Consider the following 17,323-nt stretch of genomic DNA (forward strand, 5'->3'; position numbering starts at 1 on the left):
CAGTGGCGTGAGTATGAACAACAGATCTGGGCCTCCCAGAACTGCCTGCCTCCATAGGATTCCTGCCAGCTAGAGAAGGATTAGGGAGTTCAAGACTTGGAAGCAAGGAAAAAACCAACGTTGCAGGAATAACCCTGCAGAAGGGTTGTTAACTCTTTGAGTTCACACAGCTCAACAAAGGTCCTCTCGCCTCAAAGGCATGCTTTCTGCCTCCTGCTCTTTCACACAAATTTCTCTCTTATGATGGTTTGTTTCAGAATAAGTCACTCGTCAAGCTTTTGGTCTCAGGACCCTTTTTAACTCTTAAAAGCTACTGAAGCTGCAAAGGAGCTTTTTCTTCACATGAGTTATACCTGTCATTATTCACTATATTAGGAATCAAAACAGATTTTAAAACTATTGTATTCATATAAAAATAGCAATAAATCTGTCATGTTGAGGTAAATAACATATTTTCATGAGAAATAACTTTCAAAATAAAAATATAGTGAGAAAAGTAGCAGTCTTACATTTTTGCAGATCTCTTTAGTTTCTGGCTTAATAGAAGACAGCCGGATTGTCGTTACCTGCTTCTGCATTTAAACCAAGCAGTGTGTGGTTTTGGTCAAAGAAAATCTGGCCTCACAGACATGTAGCTGGAAAGGAAAGATTATTTATATAAACTTTTCAGACTGCTGTGGGTATTCTTCTTTGACACTACAGCAAAACTTAGCAAACTGTGATTTTTTTATAGATTTGTTTGTCATGTGGAATCCAAAACCATATCATTATTTGTACTCTGTCCCACTAAATCCGTCTATCCTGCACTTTGAATGCATGATACTAAACACCACATGTCAGTCATTTGGAAAGTATTGGTTCACTAAGTTATACAGATCCTCCAAATCTTGATACATTTTGTTAAACAGTATCTAAAAATCATTCATTAATATCATCAAAGTCTAAATATTGGGAAGCCCTCAAGATCATGTTAGCAGATACAAGTTTTTCAAAATTCTGATTTTTCACTTTAAACTTAAATTTTATCATTGGAAATAAATGCTGTCCATTGTCTTCCCTAAGGTGACTGACGGACTTCTTTCACTTTCTAGAAAATGTCTGCCAAATGCTCAAGTCTAAATAACCTGTTTGTGCGTTGGTCTTTCTTTGAACTATTAATAACATTGGTGTTTCGTAATGAAAGCAACAGTTCAGCTCACAACTCAATTACCAGTGCCTTTATTGCAGACAGCCATCATGCCTTGGTGTGCAGTAGTATTTTACCCGTATTTCCATTTTAGAATATTTAAAAGATGGGTAATCAATTTCATAACATAACTTTTTCTATGTTAATTACACTGCTCTTTTTTAAACTTGGCAAGTGTGTGTGTTCATGAATGACCTTACAGCGTGGTGCCAGTACCTTAATTTGTGCTAAGGCTCCAGCAGTTTTTCCCACTATTGCTTTTGTACCATCAGTGGAAGGGCAAAATGTGTCTGGGTATTATTATGAAAAGAGTTTTGACCTCCCAGACATTTTGCGAGGGGCCCTGGAACCTCTACACTGTGAGAACCACTGGTCCAAGAGATGAGTTTTTAAAGCCAAGTGGAACATCTTCTCTGGCCTCTTGGATGCCCTGCTCTCTCCCTTCTTCTATCCTGTTCCAGTCCCTTTTCCGAGCAGGAGCTCTGTGCTGGGTGTGTGTGCATCCCTCACCCTGAGCAGCATCTGGACCTCAGATACCTTTGTGAGGACCAGGGGAGCAGGCTCAGACACACCCCTGATGGTACCCTTTACCCCTGCAGCTCTGAACCATCACATCCACGCCGTGAAGACAGCCTCCATCGGGACTTTAGGAAGGAGCCGGCCTCCTATGCCAGTGGTGGTTCCCAGTGCCCCTGAAGTGCAGGAGACCACAAGGATGCTGGAGGACTCCGAGAGTGTGAGTTCCCGTGTTGGCCCAGAGTGCGGGGCAGGCTCGCCCATTCCACAGGCGAGCACTCATGTGCTTCCCTGAGCCTGGGCTGTGCCGCAGGCTCGATCTGCTTGGATTAGCTTATCACACCTGCCTTCCTTGCAATTCTGGCCTGTCTCTCTGATCCTCTTGTCTTGGTTTGAACCGTCCACATGTTCTTTTACCCCCCAGCCCCTGTTTATGATCTTTCCTGAGCAGGATGCTATAGAGGAAGCTGCCTGAGTGGTTGCTCTCAAAACAACATCGACAGAGTCTCGCCTTGATCTTTCACTCCCGCATTCCAATAAATATGCCCTAGCTCTGCATGTCCTGGTGCAGGGCTCTCTTAGGGGGGGCTTGGGGCGCAGGGTCAAGGGCTTATACCATCTGTGCTGGCTCCAGCAGGCTGGAAGGGGCCGCGGGGCCCGTGAGAGCCTTGTGACCCCTGGCAGCACAGGCTGGAGGAAAGGTATTTTGCGATGGAAAGAAATGAGTGTTTGCAGGCTTGGGCGCATCCTGCAGCCTCTGACTCTGCCAGGCTGGCAGGGGCGTGGGCAGTCCAGGCTGTCCAGCAGTTTTCTTACTCATCCCTCGACACTGTGACCTCTTTCTGTGGGCCCTGCTTCTGGACGGCTATTTGGATCGTGCCCAGTAACACTGTTCTCTTTTCCGTAGAGCTATGAACCAGATGAGCTGACCAAAGAGATGGCCCACCTGGAAGGACTGATGAAGGACCTAAACGCCATCACGACAGCATGACCACCTTGACCGGGACGTGACTCCCGGCCTGAGTCCAGAAGTCTTGGGACTTAGCCTTGAAATCAAGGAGTTGTACAGAGCACCAGAGGACAGCACTTGAGAACACAGAGTCAGCAGGCCGCCCGGCCAGTGCCCCGGCATGGGGCTGGCTCCAGGCCTGGCCACCTGCCTTCTCCCAGTCAGCCTGGAAGACGCCCGTGTTGAGGCAGCTTCCCTTTGCCTGCCGATACCCTGCAGGACTGGGCACCATGGGCCAGAACGTTGTGTCCAGGGAAGAGGCAAGAAGTGCAGCCTGTGTTTCACTTGGTGGACAGGCCGTGTCTTCATGCTGCGACAGCATCGCCTTTATGGAGTGTAGACATTGGCATTTCTGTACAATTTTATTTGTGTTCTATTTTATTTTACCTTCAAAAGAAAAACACTATCAAAACCAAGGGAGTCCGTGGTGTTCTCCACAAGTGGTTGACATTTGACTACTTGTTTGAATTATGTATGGAAAGTCATTGACAGTGTGGGTTCTTCCAGGGGTTGGTTTGGTATTTTTGTTGTTGTTGTTTTTGTTTTTATTTTTGATTCTGAGTCATTGCATCCTCTACCAGCTGTTAATCCATCACTTTGAAGGGGGGAGGAAATACTGCATTGCTGTTTGTAAGCTTTTTTATTATTTTTTTATAATTATTAAAGGCCTGACTTTCTCCTCTCATCACTGTGAGATTACAGATCTATCTGAATGAAATGTAACATTGAAAAGACTTGTTTGTTGGTTTCTGTGCAGTTTCAGTATTGGGGTGGGGGCGGGATGGGAGGGTTGGGAATTGGAAATGGAGGGGCTGCTGAGATCCTGTGAATGTTTCAGTCATTGTACTTTCTTCCAGAAGCCTGCAGAGAACGGAAGCATCTTCTTTATTGTCCTGGCATGTCCATCTCTATTGTCACTAAGTTGCAACTGGAGTTTCATTTGGATCTAGTAAAAAAAGTTCTTCTGTGCAATAGGTGGGTTCAAGGATGTAGCTGCCCTGGTGTCTTGGTAATATCCTGATAATAACATCCACGCTGAGGAGTCAGACATCATATTACAGGAGTGATGCATTCAGGGCACAAGCCTGGCACATTCCTAGGAAATCAGAGAAGAGGATGGACCCCCTGTCCTGCTGTTAACCCTCTGACTTTGGGGAAGTCAGATGTTAAGGTGGGGATTTTGTTCCCACACAAGACTCCTTGCTTCTGCCTAGTTCCTGTCCTCGGTCAGTCCAGCCCTCGTTTCTACGTCTCAGAGCCCCTGTGGAGACGGCGTTAGCAAGAATGAAGCAGCACCAGTGAGGCTCGCAGTTGTTTCTGAACACTGTCCCATAAGTTGCAGGGGACCAGGAAAGCGCTCCCCCCCACCCCCAGCAGCTCAGCTAAGCCCCTGATTCCAACAAGGCAGCAGGAGGTCTCGGAGGGGCTCTGAGAGGCCAGCCATACAAGAAACCTTTGGCTTTTACAGGTGGTTCTCATGTGCTTCTTCTTTAAAAGGAAAGAAGCTGAGTTTTTTTTTTAATATATATTAAGAATATATTAAGAAAAAATACAGGACTGACCCTCAGGCATCTTCCCTGACTCCCCAGCAAATCCTAGAAGAGAGTGTGTAAGGCTGAGGGATCTGTGTAAGCAGATGGAGACGTAGCCAAGAACTAGCATCTCACTGGCTGGGACCAGCAGGGGGCACTCAGCCTGCAGCAGGCAGGAGCCCCGCTTGCCTTTCTGAGTTGGTCATTTCCCCCGTTTAGGTCTCATGGCACACTGGCTCTTCTAGGAGATAAACTCTCTGTTTCTTAATTAGGGGCAGTGAAAAGAGCAGTGCTGGACCTCCTGCTGCCCTGCTAGCTGGTCATGGAGGATAGTGCCAGGCAGGATTCTGGAAATCCAGTGTACTTCAGCTGATCCTGAAAAGAGCACTCTGGACACCAGGAGCGCTAGATTCCCCAGAAACTGTCTTACCTTTTGCCCAAAGAGACATGCTCGGTATTCGGGGCATTCCCTCCCATGAACCCTGATACTTCTGTTACCTCAGGGCCTTGGTACCTGCATACTGCCACAGAACTGGGGCGGGGGGAGGGACCTATTTTTAAATAACTGTTCAAAGTTGGGGGATTTTTTTAAAAGTAAGAAATAGGAAAGCTATTCTGTATTGCACCTTTTCACAATTTAATACATTTTCTTACATTTTCCTGTGATTTTTGAAATTAAACCATTGTGTGTCTTGTCATGTCCTAGTTGAGCTGCTGGCCAGCAGCTTCCTTCAGGAAGATCTGGAACGAACGTGTCTGTTGCCTTGTTGCCTGCTGGAGGGGGCCTGGAGGGCTGCTGGGAACTAGTTTCTGTACACACTTGTTTGGCCTTTTCTGTAGTTGATGCTGTAAACTCTATGGCTTTTTGAAAAACAGTTTCATGTTTTTATTTAGTATTGGAAATCCAATACACTTTTTTTAATTCAATCAAACTGTGGTCTGGACAAAGAGTTATTTTCCTTTTTCCTTAGGGAAACAGAACTTGCGGGGGTGGGGAATCCCATTTCCCAGCCTCAAGCGGACACCATTGCCCTCGTCACCGTAAAGGCAGGAGTGCCAGAGGCACACAGGGTGGTGCGGCGGGGGAAGCGAGGTGGTGATCCAGGGGTCCCCCAGCCCCGGAGATGAGTCCTGTTCCCACCCCCGATATTCCCCTGCAGGGACTGAGAGTCTGAGGGATTGAAGGCCACACCTGTCAGAAAGAGACAGGTGACCCCAGCAGGAAAGCACAGCCATTCCTAAATGGTGTGTAGGCCATGTCCCTGATGTGGCAATGTCTGGGGAAGCAGCTTGGTTTGTGTTGGTGCGCAGACTGGACCCACACCCAGCCTGGGCCTTCCTCTCACCAGTGTGTGATGGCCGAGCCCTAGAGCAGGTGTCTGCAAGGAGCCCTGCCTGTCCTGGGCTGCCTCACGTGCTGAGTATGTTCACTGCGTCTTAGCTTGGGCTGCTATGACAAAAACACCATAGACTTGGGAGGCTTACACACCAAACATTTATTTTCTCACAGCTCTGGAGGTTTGGAAGTTCAAGGAATGGGCAGACGTGGTGTCTGGTGAGGACCCGCCTCCTGGTTCACATCTTCTCACTGTGTCTCACCTGGCAGCAGGGAGAGAGCTCTCCGGGGTCTCTCTCATTACTATAAGGGCACTAATCCCATCCTGGGCACCCACCCTCACAGCCTTATCACCTTCACATGTTGGGGATTAGGATTTCAACATGTGAATTTGGGGAGACACACACAGTCTGTAGCACTGAAAGTTTTCTCACAGTGTGAGCGTCTGGGCTCAGGTGAGCACAGCAGCCACAGGCCCTGCCCTGCCTGGATGTGGAAGAGGGCGAGGGCTGGATACGGAGCCCAGCATCCCTATTCACTGCACCTTTGGCTCTGGGACTCCATCTGCTCTGCAGCCGAGTGATCAGTAGGAAACCTGGATCCCATCACTCCCGTTAGCCGTGGAGTCAGAGCTCCCAGTGCCAGAGACTGTGCCCGTCTGCCGCAGCCCCCCAGTCCAGATAGCCTTGTGCACCCAGTGTCCGGCTGAGAGGAAGGCAGCCTGGGACACGCTTCTCAGTGTTTTCACACGGAACACCACTACCGCCTTGTTCAAACAGCCAGAGAAGCCGTCCGGGCCGTCCTCTGCATCCCTAGATGGAGCTCTTGGCACATTTCATAGTGGTTTATCTGTCTCCAGTCTTTTCCCACTTGACTCAGTGGGGACAGAATTTCTCACTCTTCTCTGAAGGCCTAATGCCAGAGGCAGATTCTAACATAGCAGATGCTTGTTGCCCAGGTGGATGGACAGACAGGCTCAGGGACTGGAGTGTGTGAGAAGGCTTCCCACATAGGCACCCCCTCCCATTCCCTTAGAGGGACCCTTGTAGGTCCCTAGTGTTACTGTTACTGGCCCTTTGGTATCTGGTGGTGAACTTGAATGGTAACAAAGACCTGTCTGCCTGGCACAGTCATAAGAAATGAAGCTGATGCCACAATGATGGACTGGGTGCTGGGAACTAGGAAAAAGATATCCTCCAACTGGTTCTAAGATGAACACTGAACAGTGCTCTATATGAAGAAGAAATGCCCTCCTTTCCCAGTCCATCAGCTCCTCCTGAATTTAGCCACTTGCCGGTCAGGGGTGTGGCGCCATCAGGAAAGACGGTAACTGTGCTGAAAGTGAAAGTGTTAGTCACTCAGTCGTGTCCAAGTCTTTGCGATCCCATGAACTGTAGCCCACCAGGCTCCTCTGTCCATGGGATTCTCCAGGCAAGAATACTGGAGTGGCTTGCCATGCCCTCCTTCAAGGGATCTTCCGGACCCACAGAGCACACCTGGATCTCCTGCATTGCAGGTGAATTCTTTACCATCTGAGCCCCAGGGAAGCCTCAGCCATCAAATTGATGGGGAGAGGACATGGGCAGGGATGGACAAGCCAGGCCAGCCCTACCCCATACAAAGGATCTCGGTGCCTGACTCTTCACCTTGGGTCTCCACAGGTGAGGGTGGGAAGGGGGAGAGGTGGGAGAGAATAGTTCAAGGAAATAGTCCTTTACATTTTTCATAATCTTGTAAAAGTGTGTAATGTTGAAAAATGATACAACTACAATTACCCTCCAAGCACAGTGGATGATGTTCATCTCAAGACACTCTCTTACTTGACTGTGGATTAGAGAAATGAAAACATGGGCCTAGACTAAGCTCAAGATAGGAGCTCTTGCTGTGCTATAGTGAGAAGAATTTGGAATTTCCTGAAATAATCGGGAGAGGGGAAGCAGCAGGTATATCAACAAGAAGATGAGAGAATGAGGGCCGGCAGGAGGATGCCTGCAGTGGGAAGGGGCTTCCCTTGAGGCACTCCAGAGAAGGTTTAGAAATGAGATCTGAGAGGGAATTAAATGTCGTGTGCTCACTGCACCTCCGTGACCTGAACCCCATCAACTCCCCTCGTCTTACATAACATCTTCCATGTGCACAGGCCTTGCACAAATTATTGACTTTCCCCCTTCCAAGGAAGGAGCATCTGGGTCACCACAGTGAGAGACCACGAGTGTGGCATGGTGAGTGAGGGTGACCAAACATGGGATTGGCACGAGCCAGAGGTGACCAAGAGAGTTTAAAACCCGAAAGTTCGTGGAAATCAGGGGACACAGGAGAAGGCACGAGGCCTTTCCCAGGTCAAGAAATGAGAATCCCAGCCAGCCTTATCCAGGTTTGAAGAGGCAGACTGACCTCAGGAGGTGTCTGGGTTGCCACCGTTCTGCATTTCCACACCCTCCACCTCAGTGGCCTGGAGCAAAGCCCCATCACCCGTCATGGTACACATAGGTGCCTGCCTCTCATTACTGTCCCTGCCTTTTGTGGAGGTGATCTCCCCAAGGAGAATTCTGGGAGCCGTTCTAAACTCTCCCCTCAACATGCTAGCACGTGACTCACCAATCCCTACAGCTATCATAATACTCCCAAACAGCTTCTTTGTCATCCGCTGTGCAAACGCCTCCTCGACCCATCCCCCCACCGCAGCCTCACTGGCAGTCCAGCCTCCACACAAGGATTTGATTTTTCTAACATCTGGCCTCCCTCCCCTGCTCAACATCATGTGGTGGCTCCCCTGTCACCTGCCCTGCAAAACAGAATCCGGTGTGGCCCTGCTGCCTCTTGGCTTTTGTTTGCCACTTAGTCTGCTTTTGACCCAAGTTTGGCCCTAGCAATACCGAGCAATTTGCACTTACGGAATAAACCCTGGTGTCTGACCTCTGTACTGTTCCCTTTGCTCAAACTGTCTCCCTAACCCCTACCTACCCTCACTGCTGGCTTTCTCTGCCTCATAAATTTCTATTTATTTTTAAACACCCAGCTTAACCATTCAGTCCCCTGATGGTTCTTGTTCCTGGTCTCTGTCTCTTCCAATACACTGTGAACTCCATCAGGAAAACAGGCTTGAGTTTGTATTCTCCGTTCCATCGCCCAGCACATTAGAGGTGTTCACTTGATGAACCTGCCTGGTGAGGAAGATGGACTTGCAGTCACTGTGGGCCAGTGCTGGGGTAGTTGGACAAAATCCTAATTATGCTGGAGAGGATATATTCAGAAAGGTTTTGGAGCAGAGGTAAGACTGAGCTGAGTTTAGGAATTAATGAGGCTTTCTGTCTGGAGGAGAAGGCAGCCAATGCAGAGCTGGGAATCTAACCTGCTCCACATGGCCATGAGATACCTTGAGGATCCAGCCATCCTGCACGGCACTGGGACTTCTAGGACCGTGTGGGCCTCCTGGCACTAGATAAAGTGCTGGGAGCCCCGGATATGGTGAACACGCGGAGCTAGTGCTCTGCTCCCCAAAGCCCTGAACACTGCAAGGGTGATGCTGGCCTGGTTGAGCCAGGTTTGGTGGGGTCAATCCTAGTGAGTTAAGAATAAGTTGAGTTTTTTCCATAAACTCAAACCCCGGGGTCTAACAGAGAATTCTGGGCAGCTTCCTGTAAGAGGACATGAAGAGCTGGGATCTATTGTTGAAGGCAAAATGATGGATCACGCTCAAGAAAACCAGCTGATGAGCATTCCAGACCAACACACAGGAGGGAAACTGGAACTGAAACCAAAGAGATCTCAGTGTGGGTAGGTAGTATGAGAAAAGGAATTTTATGGGCCAGTCAGAAAAGCCCTCCTCCCTGGAGAAGCTGGGAATCTTTCCTGGTTTCATGAGTGTTTCCTAGTGAAAGCACTATGTGGCTTTTTGCAGGGCTCTGAAGGGCTCCAGTCCTTGATGTCTCTCTCAGCACAGAAAGAATTCAGTGAGAGGCAAAGTGATAGATAAGAAGTGATTTATTAGAACAGGGTCCTTGAGAGGCTTACAAGTGGGTGGGCAAGCATTATGGGCTAGAGTTTTGTAATCAAAGGAAAAGTGGGGAGATGGAAAAGACCATCTTCTTCCTTATTCTTGAGTAGACGCCTTGCTTCCATCATCATCTCCTCCTCCAGGTGAGACAGGGGAGTTTTCTTGTTCCTAAATGGTCAAGCAAGAACTGTCATGGCACTACGGGAAAATTATTTCAAGTCTTAGTACAAGGAGGGTCTTTCACTTTGAAATGTCCCTCTCCCATAAATTATTGTTTTTTATGTGTGCAGAGAGCATGTCCTAGGGGTCATTAACTTGCTGAGCTCTCTGGGCAGGATGTGGGTCTCAGCCAGAACTGCTTTATTGAGTTGGGGCGTGTCTCAGGCTTCTGTGGTATGGTTTTGCTGCTTAGCAGGCCTGCTTGGTTTTGTGGTCAAGCAAACCTGTTTTTTTGAGTGATCATTAACTTACAGGGGTCTCCCAAATCCCCCTAAGGTTCCCTGTCTAGCCACACTCCTAATGGGATTTCTGAGCTATTTGGTTCCTACTCTGTCCCTATTACAAGGACCAACTACAGGTGAGGCAGCGAGGATGTGGAATGAGTACGACCATCTCTGCTGGTGTGTTCACAGTCTGGAGGAGGACTCAGACATGGAACGGACAGAAGCTACCGTCCAGCATGAATAGTGCTAAGAGGCCTGACCATGTGATCTGGCAAGGCCAGGAAGGAGCTTCCAACCCGGACTACAGCATCTGCCAGACACCGAGGAAGTACCACTGAGGATGGTGAGAATGGTGGGGGATTCACTGGAGAGAGGAAATGGTGTTTCTTCCAGCACTGCTCATACTAGACCTGAAAAGCAGGGAAGACGCAGATACTGGCTAAATAACAACAGTGCTAAGTTGCTTCAGTCATGTCCAACCCTTTGACACCCCATGGACTGTAGCCCACCAGGCTCCTCTGTCCGTGGGCTTCTCCAGGCAAGAATACTGGAGTGGGCTACCATTCCCTTCTCCAGGGCATCTTCCCGACCCTGGGATCAAACCCACATCTCTTAAGTCTCCTGCATTGGCAGTCGGGTTCTTTACCACTAGCACCATCTGTGAAGCCCGAATAACAACAGAGAAACTTGTGAATTATTTGTTCAAAAGAAAGTAAGGGATTTCCCTAACAGAGGACCCAAAACCTGAACACAAGCGTCAAACAGAAAGAGGAGCTAGTGCTTGCCTAAGGAAAAGCCAAATAAACAGGAATGTGGACGCAGGGAGAGGAGCACTGGGAGCTGGGAGCCAAAGCTCATGAGAGGGTAACCCAGGAGAAACCACCTGTCAGGAAAGGAGACCAAGAAAGTCTGACTGGCACCACTGTATTTTTAAAAAATAAGTGAAATTTCTCATCTCCCTTCAGAATTTGTTGAAGATTTTTGTGGCAATATTCATAAGGGATATCAGTCTGTAGTTTTCTTCTTTTGTAATTTTTTTTTTAATCTGGTTTTGGTATCCATGTAATACTGGCCTCCTAGAGTAAGGAAAGTGCTCCCTCCTCTCTACTTTTTGGGAGTTTGTGAAGGATTGGTGTCCATAGTTCTAAACATTTGGTGGAATTCACCAGTGAGGCCATCTGATCCTGGGCTTTTCATTATGAGAAGTTTTATTCCTATTTGCATCTCTCCACTTACTATAGGTCTGTCTATTCAGATTCCCTATTTCTTCTTCATTCACTTTTGGTAGTTTGTGTGTTTCTAAGAATTTGTCCATTTTACCTAGGTTATCTGACTTTTCAGCATACTATTGTTCATAGGGTTCTCTTATGTCCCTTTTCATTTCTTAAAAGTTGATGGTATTAGCCCATCTTTCATTCCTGTTAGTATTGGATTGGCCAGAAAGTTCATTTGGGTTTTTCCATAAGCTGTAATGGAAAAATCTAAATGAACTTTTTGGACAACCCAATATATCTGTCTCTGCGTCTGTCTCTCTCTTTCTCCTTTCTTTTTTGGCAGTAAATCTCTCTCTCTCTCTCTTTAAACTTTCAAGCAGCAGGTTTATTTTATTTGATAAAGAATTAACAGAGTTGGGACTTCCCTGGTGGTCCAGTGGTTAGGACTCTGTGCTTCCAGTGCAAGGCGTTCAAGTTTGATCCCTGGTTGGGGAATTAGGACCCCCCATGCCTCGGTGCAACCAAAAAAAAAAATAATTAACAGAGTTAATTTGATGCCCCCCAAATGAGGTATCGCTGCAACATTTGCATGTGAAAAGTTTCCTTCAAACACTTATTCAGATTTGTTATGACAGATCAAAGAAACTTCCATTTCAAGTTTGTTCACACAAATCAAAAATTTGTTACTTTGGGAAGTAATTTGTTAATTTGGGAAGTTTCAAATGGCAATGTAACTGAGCAGGACGCTAAGGGTCCCTTCCCAGGACAGACACCTCTCCCTCCCAGAGCTTCAACTCCTCTCTCAAGTGCCTGATGATGGTATCTGATGTACAATTCCTGAGTTGTTTCATAGATGTCAAAACCCCCACCAAATGGAAGAAATTAACTACTTGATGACCAAATACTCCATGTGCACCTCCTGGCACTGAAGGACTGGTGATGCTCACCCCTGTGACACTGCCCTGTTACGTTACCATCAACCAGGCAGAGAACTGTCATGAGGCTGGATGGCATCACCGACTCGATGGACGTGAGTTTGAGTGAACTCCAGATGGTAATGGACAGGGAGGCCTGGCATGCTGCGATTCATGGGGTCGCGAAGAGTCGGACACGACTGAGCGACTGAACTGAACTGAACTGATCACATACCTGGGACGCCAAACACTTTGCTCAAAGCCATCAGGGAGTTTGGGCTTTTTGAGCACTGATGTCCTGGACTCCCTGTAAGGCATCTCACAATAAATGCTACACTTTCCTTCGCCACAACCTTGTGTCTGTAGATTGGCTTTATTGTGCCCTGTGAGCAAGGGGATCCAGGTTTTGCTTCAGTAACAGCAATTCTATCCCAGAGTCATAATTACCAGGGGAAAAAATGTTCTCTAGGTAAGAGTTCTGACAGCACTGTAATACCGAGTCCATCCTTTTATACAAAAGAATGTGCATTTTGCAAAGACAGTCCATGTTTCTATGACATCATTTTTGAAAAATGTTCTCAATTGCCTTACTGTCTTCAACAGGGTCAGTGATCAAATTGTTAAAATTTGTTAGTTTTGTTCATCTTGTCAAAGAACCAACTTTTGATTTTGCCAATTTTCTGCATTGTCTATTCTCGATTGCATTTATTTCTTCTTTAATGTTTATGACTTCCTTCCTTCCACCTGCTTTGTTTAGTTTTCTCTTCTTTTCATTAGTTGCTTATGTTATTGATCTAAGATCTTTAGATAGCTGCTGCTACTGCTGCTAAGTCGCTTCAGTCGTGTCCGACTCTGTGCAACCCCATGGACTGCAGCCTACCAGGCTCCTCCATCCACAGGATTTTCCAGGCAAGAGTACTGGAGTAGGGTGCCATTGCCTTCTCTGTTAGATAGCAGTAAGAGCCTATAAATTTCTCTCAGAGTACTGCTTTTGCTATACCCCGTAAGTTTTGGTATGTTGTGTTTTTGTTTCTGTTCATCTTAATTTACTTTCTAATGTTTTCTTGCGCTTTCTTCTTTGATCCACTGGTTCTGTAAAAATGCATTAATTTCCATATATTTGCAAATTTTCCAAAATTCCTTCTGTTATTGATTTCTAAAACCATTGTATGATGGTCAGAGAACACATGTCATACGATTACAATTCTTTAAAATTTCTTGAGACTTGTTTTGTGACTTAACACAGAGCCTATCTTGGAGAATATTTCATGTGCACTTGAAAAGAATATGGATTTTGCTGTTGTTAAGTAGAGGGTTCTAGATGCCCTGATTATATTGCTCAAATTTTCCACTTCCTTGCTGATCTTCTATCCTGTTCATCTATCCGTTATTGAAAATGGGCATGACGTCTACATCTATTACTGTTGCACTGTCTATCCCCTCCTTCCATTATGTCAAGTTTGCTTCGTGAATTTTGGGGTTCTGCTGTTAGGTGCATATATGTTTAAATTGTTAATTGTTCCTGACAGATTGCTCTTTTTATCATTTTTTGATCCTTTTATCACTTTAAAGTAGACTTCATCTTTAGCAACAATTTTGTCTCAAAAAGAAGCCCATAAAATATATAATGCCTGTGTGCGTTCTAAGTCACCTCAGTCGTGTCCAGCTCTCTGAGACCCCATGGACTGTAGCCCACCAGGCTTCTTTGTCCATGGGATTCTCCAGGCAAGAATACTGGAGAGGGTTGCTATGTCCACCTTCAGGGGATCTTCCTGACCCAGGGATGGAACCCACATCTCTAACATCTCCTGCATTGACAGGCAGGTTCTTTACCACTAGCGCCACCTGCTGCTAAGTCACTTCAGTCGTGTCCGACTCTGCGACCCCATAGACGGCAGCCCACCAGGCTCCCCCTGGGATTCTCTAGGCAAGAACACTGGAGTGGGTTGCCATTTCCTTCTCCAATGCATGAAAGTGAAAAGTGCAAGTGAAGTCGCTCAGTCATGTCCGACTCTTCGCGACCCCATGGACTGCAGCCCACCAGGCTCCTCCGTCCATGGGATTTTCCAGACAAGAGTACTAGAGTGGGGTGCCGTTGCTTTCTCCGGCGCCACCTAGGAAGCCCAAAATATATATGTTAAATAATATAATATCAACAAGTAGTATTCTATATTATTAATATTATATTAATGGCTATTAGTAATATATAAATTATATATTTATATATTAAAGCTATGTAATATAATTTTGAGAGAGGTATATCTCAAAATTATATCATTTTTTAAAATCCATCCTGCCAATTTCTTCAAGTACTTGATCTATTTACATTTTATGTTAATTACTGATAAGGTAGTATTTACACTTTCAGTTTTGTTATTTGTTTTCTATGTCTTCAATTTTTTTTTTAATTTAATTTTATTTTTTAAATTTATAATATTGTATTGGTTTTGGCATATATCAAAATGAATCCGCCACAGGTATACATGTGTTCCCCATCCTGAACCCTCCTCCCTCCTCCCTCCCCATACCATCCCTCTGGGTCGTCCCAGTGCACCAGCCCCAAGCATCCAGTATTGTGCATCGAACCTGGACTGGTGACTCGTTTCACATATGATATTATACATGTTTCAATGCCATTCTCCCAAATCATCCCACCCTCTCCCTCTCCCACAGCGTCCAAAAGACTGTTCTATACATCAGTGTCTCTTTTGCTGTCTCGTATACAGGGTTATTGTTACCATCTTTCTAAATTCCATATATATGCGTTAGTATACTGTATTTGGTGTTTTTCTTTCTGGCTTACTTCACTCTGTATAATAGGCTCCAGTTTCATCCACCTCATTAGAACTGATTCAAATGTATTCTTTTTAATGGCTGAGTAATACTCCATTGTGTATATGTACCACAGCTTTCTTATCCATTCATCTGCTGATGGACATCTAGGTTGCTTCCATGTCCTGGCTATTGTAAACAGTGCTGCGATGAACACTGGGGTACACGTGTCTCTTTCAATTCTGGTTTCCTTGGTGTGTATGTCCAGCAGTGGGATTGCTGGGTTTTTGTCCCTCTGTTACTTTGTTACTGTCCTTTGTGTTGTGTCCATTTTTCCATGTACCATTTTAATGCCCTTGTCAAAAGGCACAAATTATAAAAGAAAAATTTGATGAGTTGAACATCCTCAAAGTTAAAAATATTTACTCTTTGAAAGACATGGTTGAGGAAACAGCAAGGTAAACCATAAACTGAGAGAAAATATTTGCAAAATATACATCTTATAAAGGACTTGTCTCCTGAATATATTATTTATAATTTAATAATAAGAAACAAATGACTCAAACAAATGAGTAAAGATTTGAACACTTTATCAAAGAACCCATATAGATAGCAAATAAGCACTCAAAAAGATGCTCAGCATCTTTAGTCATTATGGCAATGGAAATTTAAACCAGGAGTTAATAAAACACACTGTCTTGAATGGTAGAAATAAAAGACACGATCAAATATTGCAAAAATCTGCGGTACCCGGAACTCTGTTTCAGTTGCTGGTGGGAATACAAAGCAGTATTCCAACCTCAGAAAATAATCTAGTGGTGTCTGATCAAGTTAAATCTATACTCACCAAATGACTCAACAGTGCCACTCAGGAAAAATGAAAATCCAGGCTCACATGAAGACTTGATCGTGAATGTTCATAGGAGCTTTATTCTTAGTAGCCCAACTGGAAACAGCCCAATTGCTCACCAGTGGGTGAAGGAATAACAAATCCTGGCATATTCAGCCAGGGACACTTGCTCCACAGAACACAAAACAAAATGGACAGGCCTTAAAGGCTTTTGACTAAAGGAAAGAAATTAGACACAAGGGCTGACACACTTTGTGGTTCCATTTATATGAAATTCTACCTATATTTTGCCAGAAAGGCAAAACTTTAGTGATAGAAAGCAGATTGCCAGGAGCCAGGAGCAGGAGGCTGACTGCAGAGAGGTGGAGGAGGATCTGCAGGTGTGAGCGAAATGTTGATTATCCTCATTATCAAGGTGGTTCTAGGACTGGGAAAATGTGTCAAAACTCAGTGAACTGTGCACTGAAAATTGGTGAATTTTGTTATCTATAAATCATATCTCGATTAAAAAAATATATACAATTAGCAATAGCAACAAAAATTAAAGGTATTAGGAATAAAACTAGCCAAATGCACAAACCTTCATGAAGAAAACTGGAAAGCCACGTGAAGACTTGGCAGAGACAGTTAATGCCCAGTAAATACTCCACATGCCCGCCCACATCAAGCAGCCTCCTTTGCCGTTACTTTGGGGCCAAGTGACGAGCAAGGATGAGAAGGAGTGAGGTGTGTCACTGCCGGAGACTGCCGGAGAAGAGTCGTTCAGAATCTGTGGTCTCTTCCAGGTCTCTCTTCTCCTTCCACGTGATCTTGGAGACCACGGGTTCCAGCTGCTGTTCAGTAAGGAGAGTGGCTGCCTGGCCTGCTGGGGACTTAACCTGAGCTGGAATAAATCTTCACTGTGTTAAACCATTGAAATGTTGCGGTTTTTCTGTTGGGGTCACTAGTGCTAATTGCCCTAATACAAAAGAAACAGTAAAGAAGACCCAAATGTGGGTCTTGTTCATCCATAGAAATACAAATTTTAATAATAATGTTCATGTAATTTCAAAGCAGAAGTCCACTGAGATCTTCATGCATCTTAACAAACTGTACAAAGTATATGATACCACAGAGACTAGAGTAGCCAAGACATTGTTTAAGAAGGAGGTGAGAGCACAGGCTTTACTAAGATCTACACACTTTATAAAGCTACAGTAACTAAGACGGTTTGAACAAGGATGGATGAGCTAATGTTACTGAATAGAGAGCTTTGACATAAACCCAGATGTGACATATAAGTGACATTTAAATTAGTAGGAACAATTGGTTGTCTGTATAAGACAAAAATGAAATCAAACTGTCCTGACATCATACCCAAAGTCTGGGTCAGTTAGGTTAAGTAAATGTGAAAAGCAACACTTCACAGTTTAAAAATTAACACGGAGGAATATATTTATAATAACAGAGTAAGATAGGTTTCTTAAACCAGCAAAAAAGGCACTAAGGAAGTACTAGACTTTTTGAAAAAATATTGCTAATATTGATCTCATTAAAATGTAAAATTTCTGTTCA

General features: G+C 45.2%; 1 protein-coding gene across 7 annotated transcripts in view; it reads left to right on the forward strand.

The window, feature by feature from the left end:
* Positions 1-5,175, forward strand: part of NEO1 (neogenin 1) — a 238,422-nt gene extending 233,247 nt beyond the window's left edge. For all 7 annotated transcript variants that reach the window (XM_055536927.1, XM_055536932.1, XM_055536930.1 and 4 more), the window contains 2 exons: positions 1,786-1,922; positions 2,610-5,175. In XM_055536927.1, coding sequence (XP_055392902.1) covers positions 1,786-1,922; positions 2,610-2,693 — 221 coding nt within the window. In that variant the 3' untranslated portion in view covers positions 2,694-5,175. The remainder of the gene's footprint in view (positions 1-1,785; positions 1,923-2,609) is intronic.
* Positions 5,176-17,323: the final 12,148 nt, after the last annotated feature.

Source organism: Bubalus kerabau, chromosome 10 (assembly GCF_029407905.1).
Source record: "Bubalus kerabau isolate K-KA32 ecotype Philippines breed swamp buffalo chromosome 10, PCC_UOA_SB_1v2, whole genome shotgun sequence".
In the NCBI taxonomy this organism is placed as follows: Eukaryota; Metazoa; Chordata; class Mammalia; order Artiodactyla; family Bovidae; genus Bubalus; species Bubalus kerabau.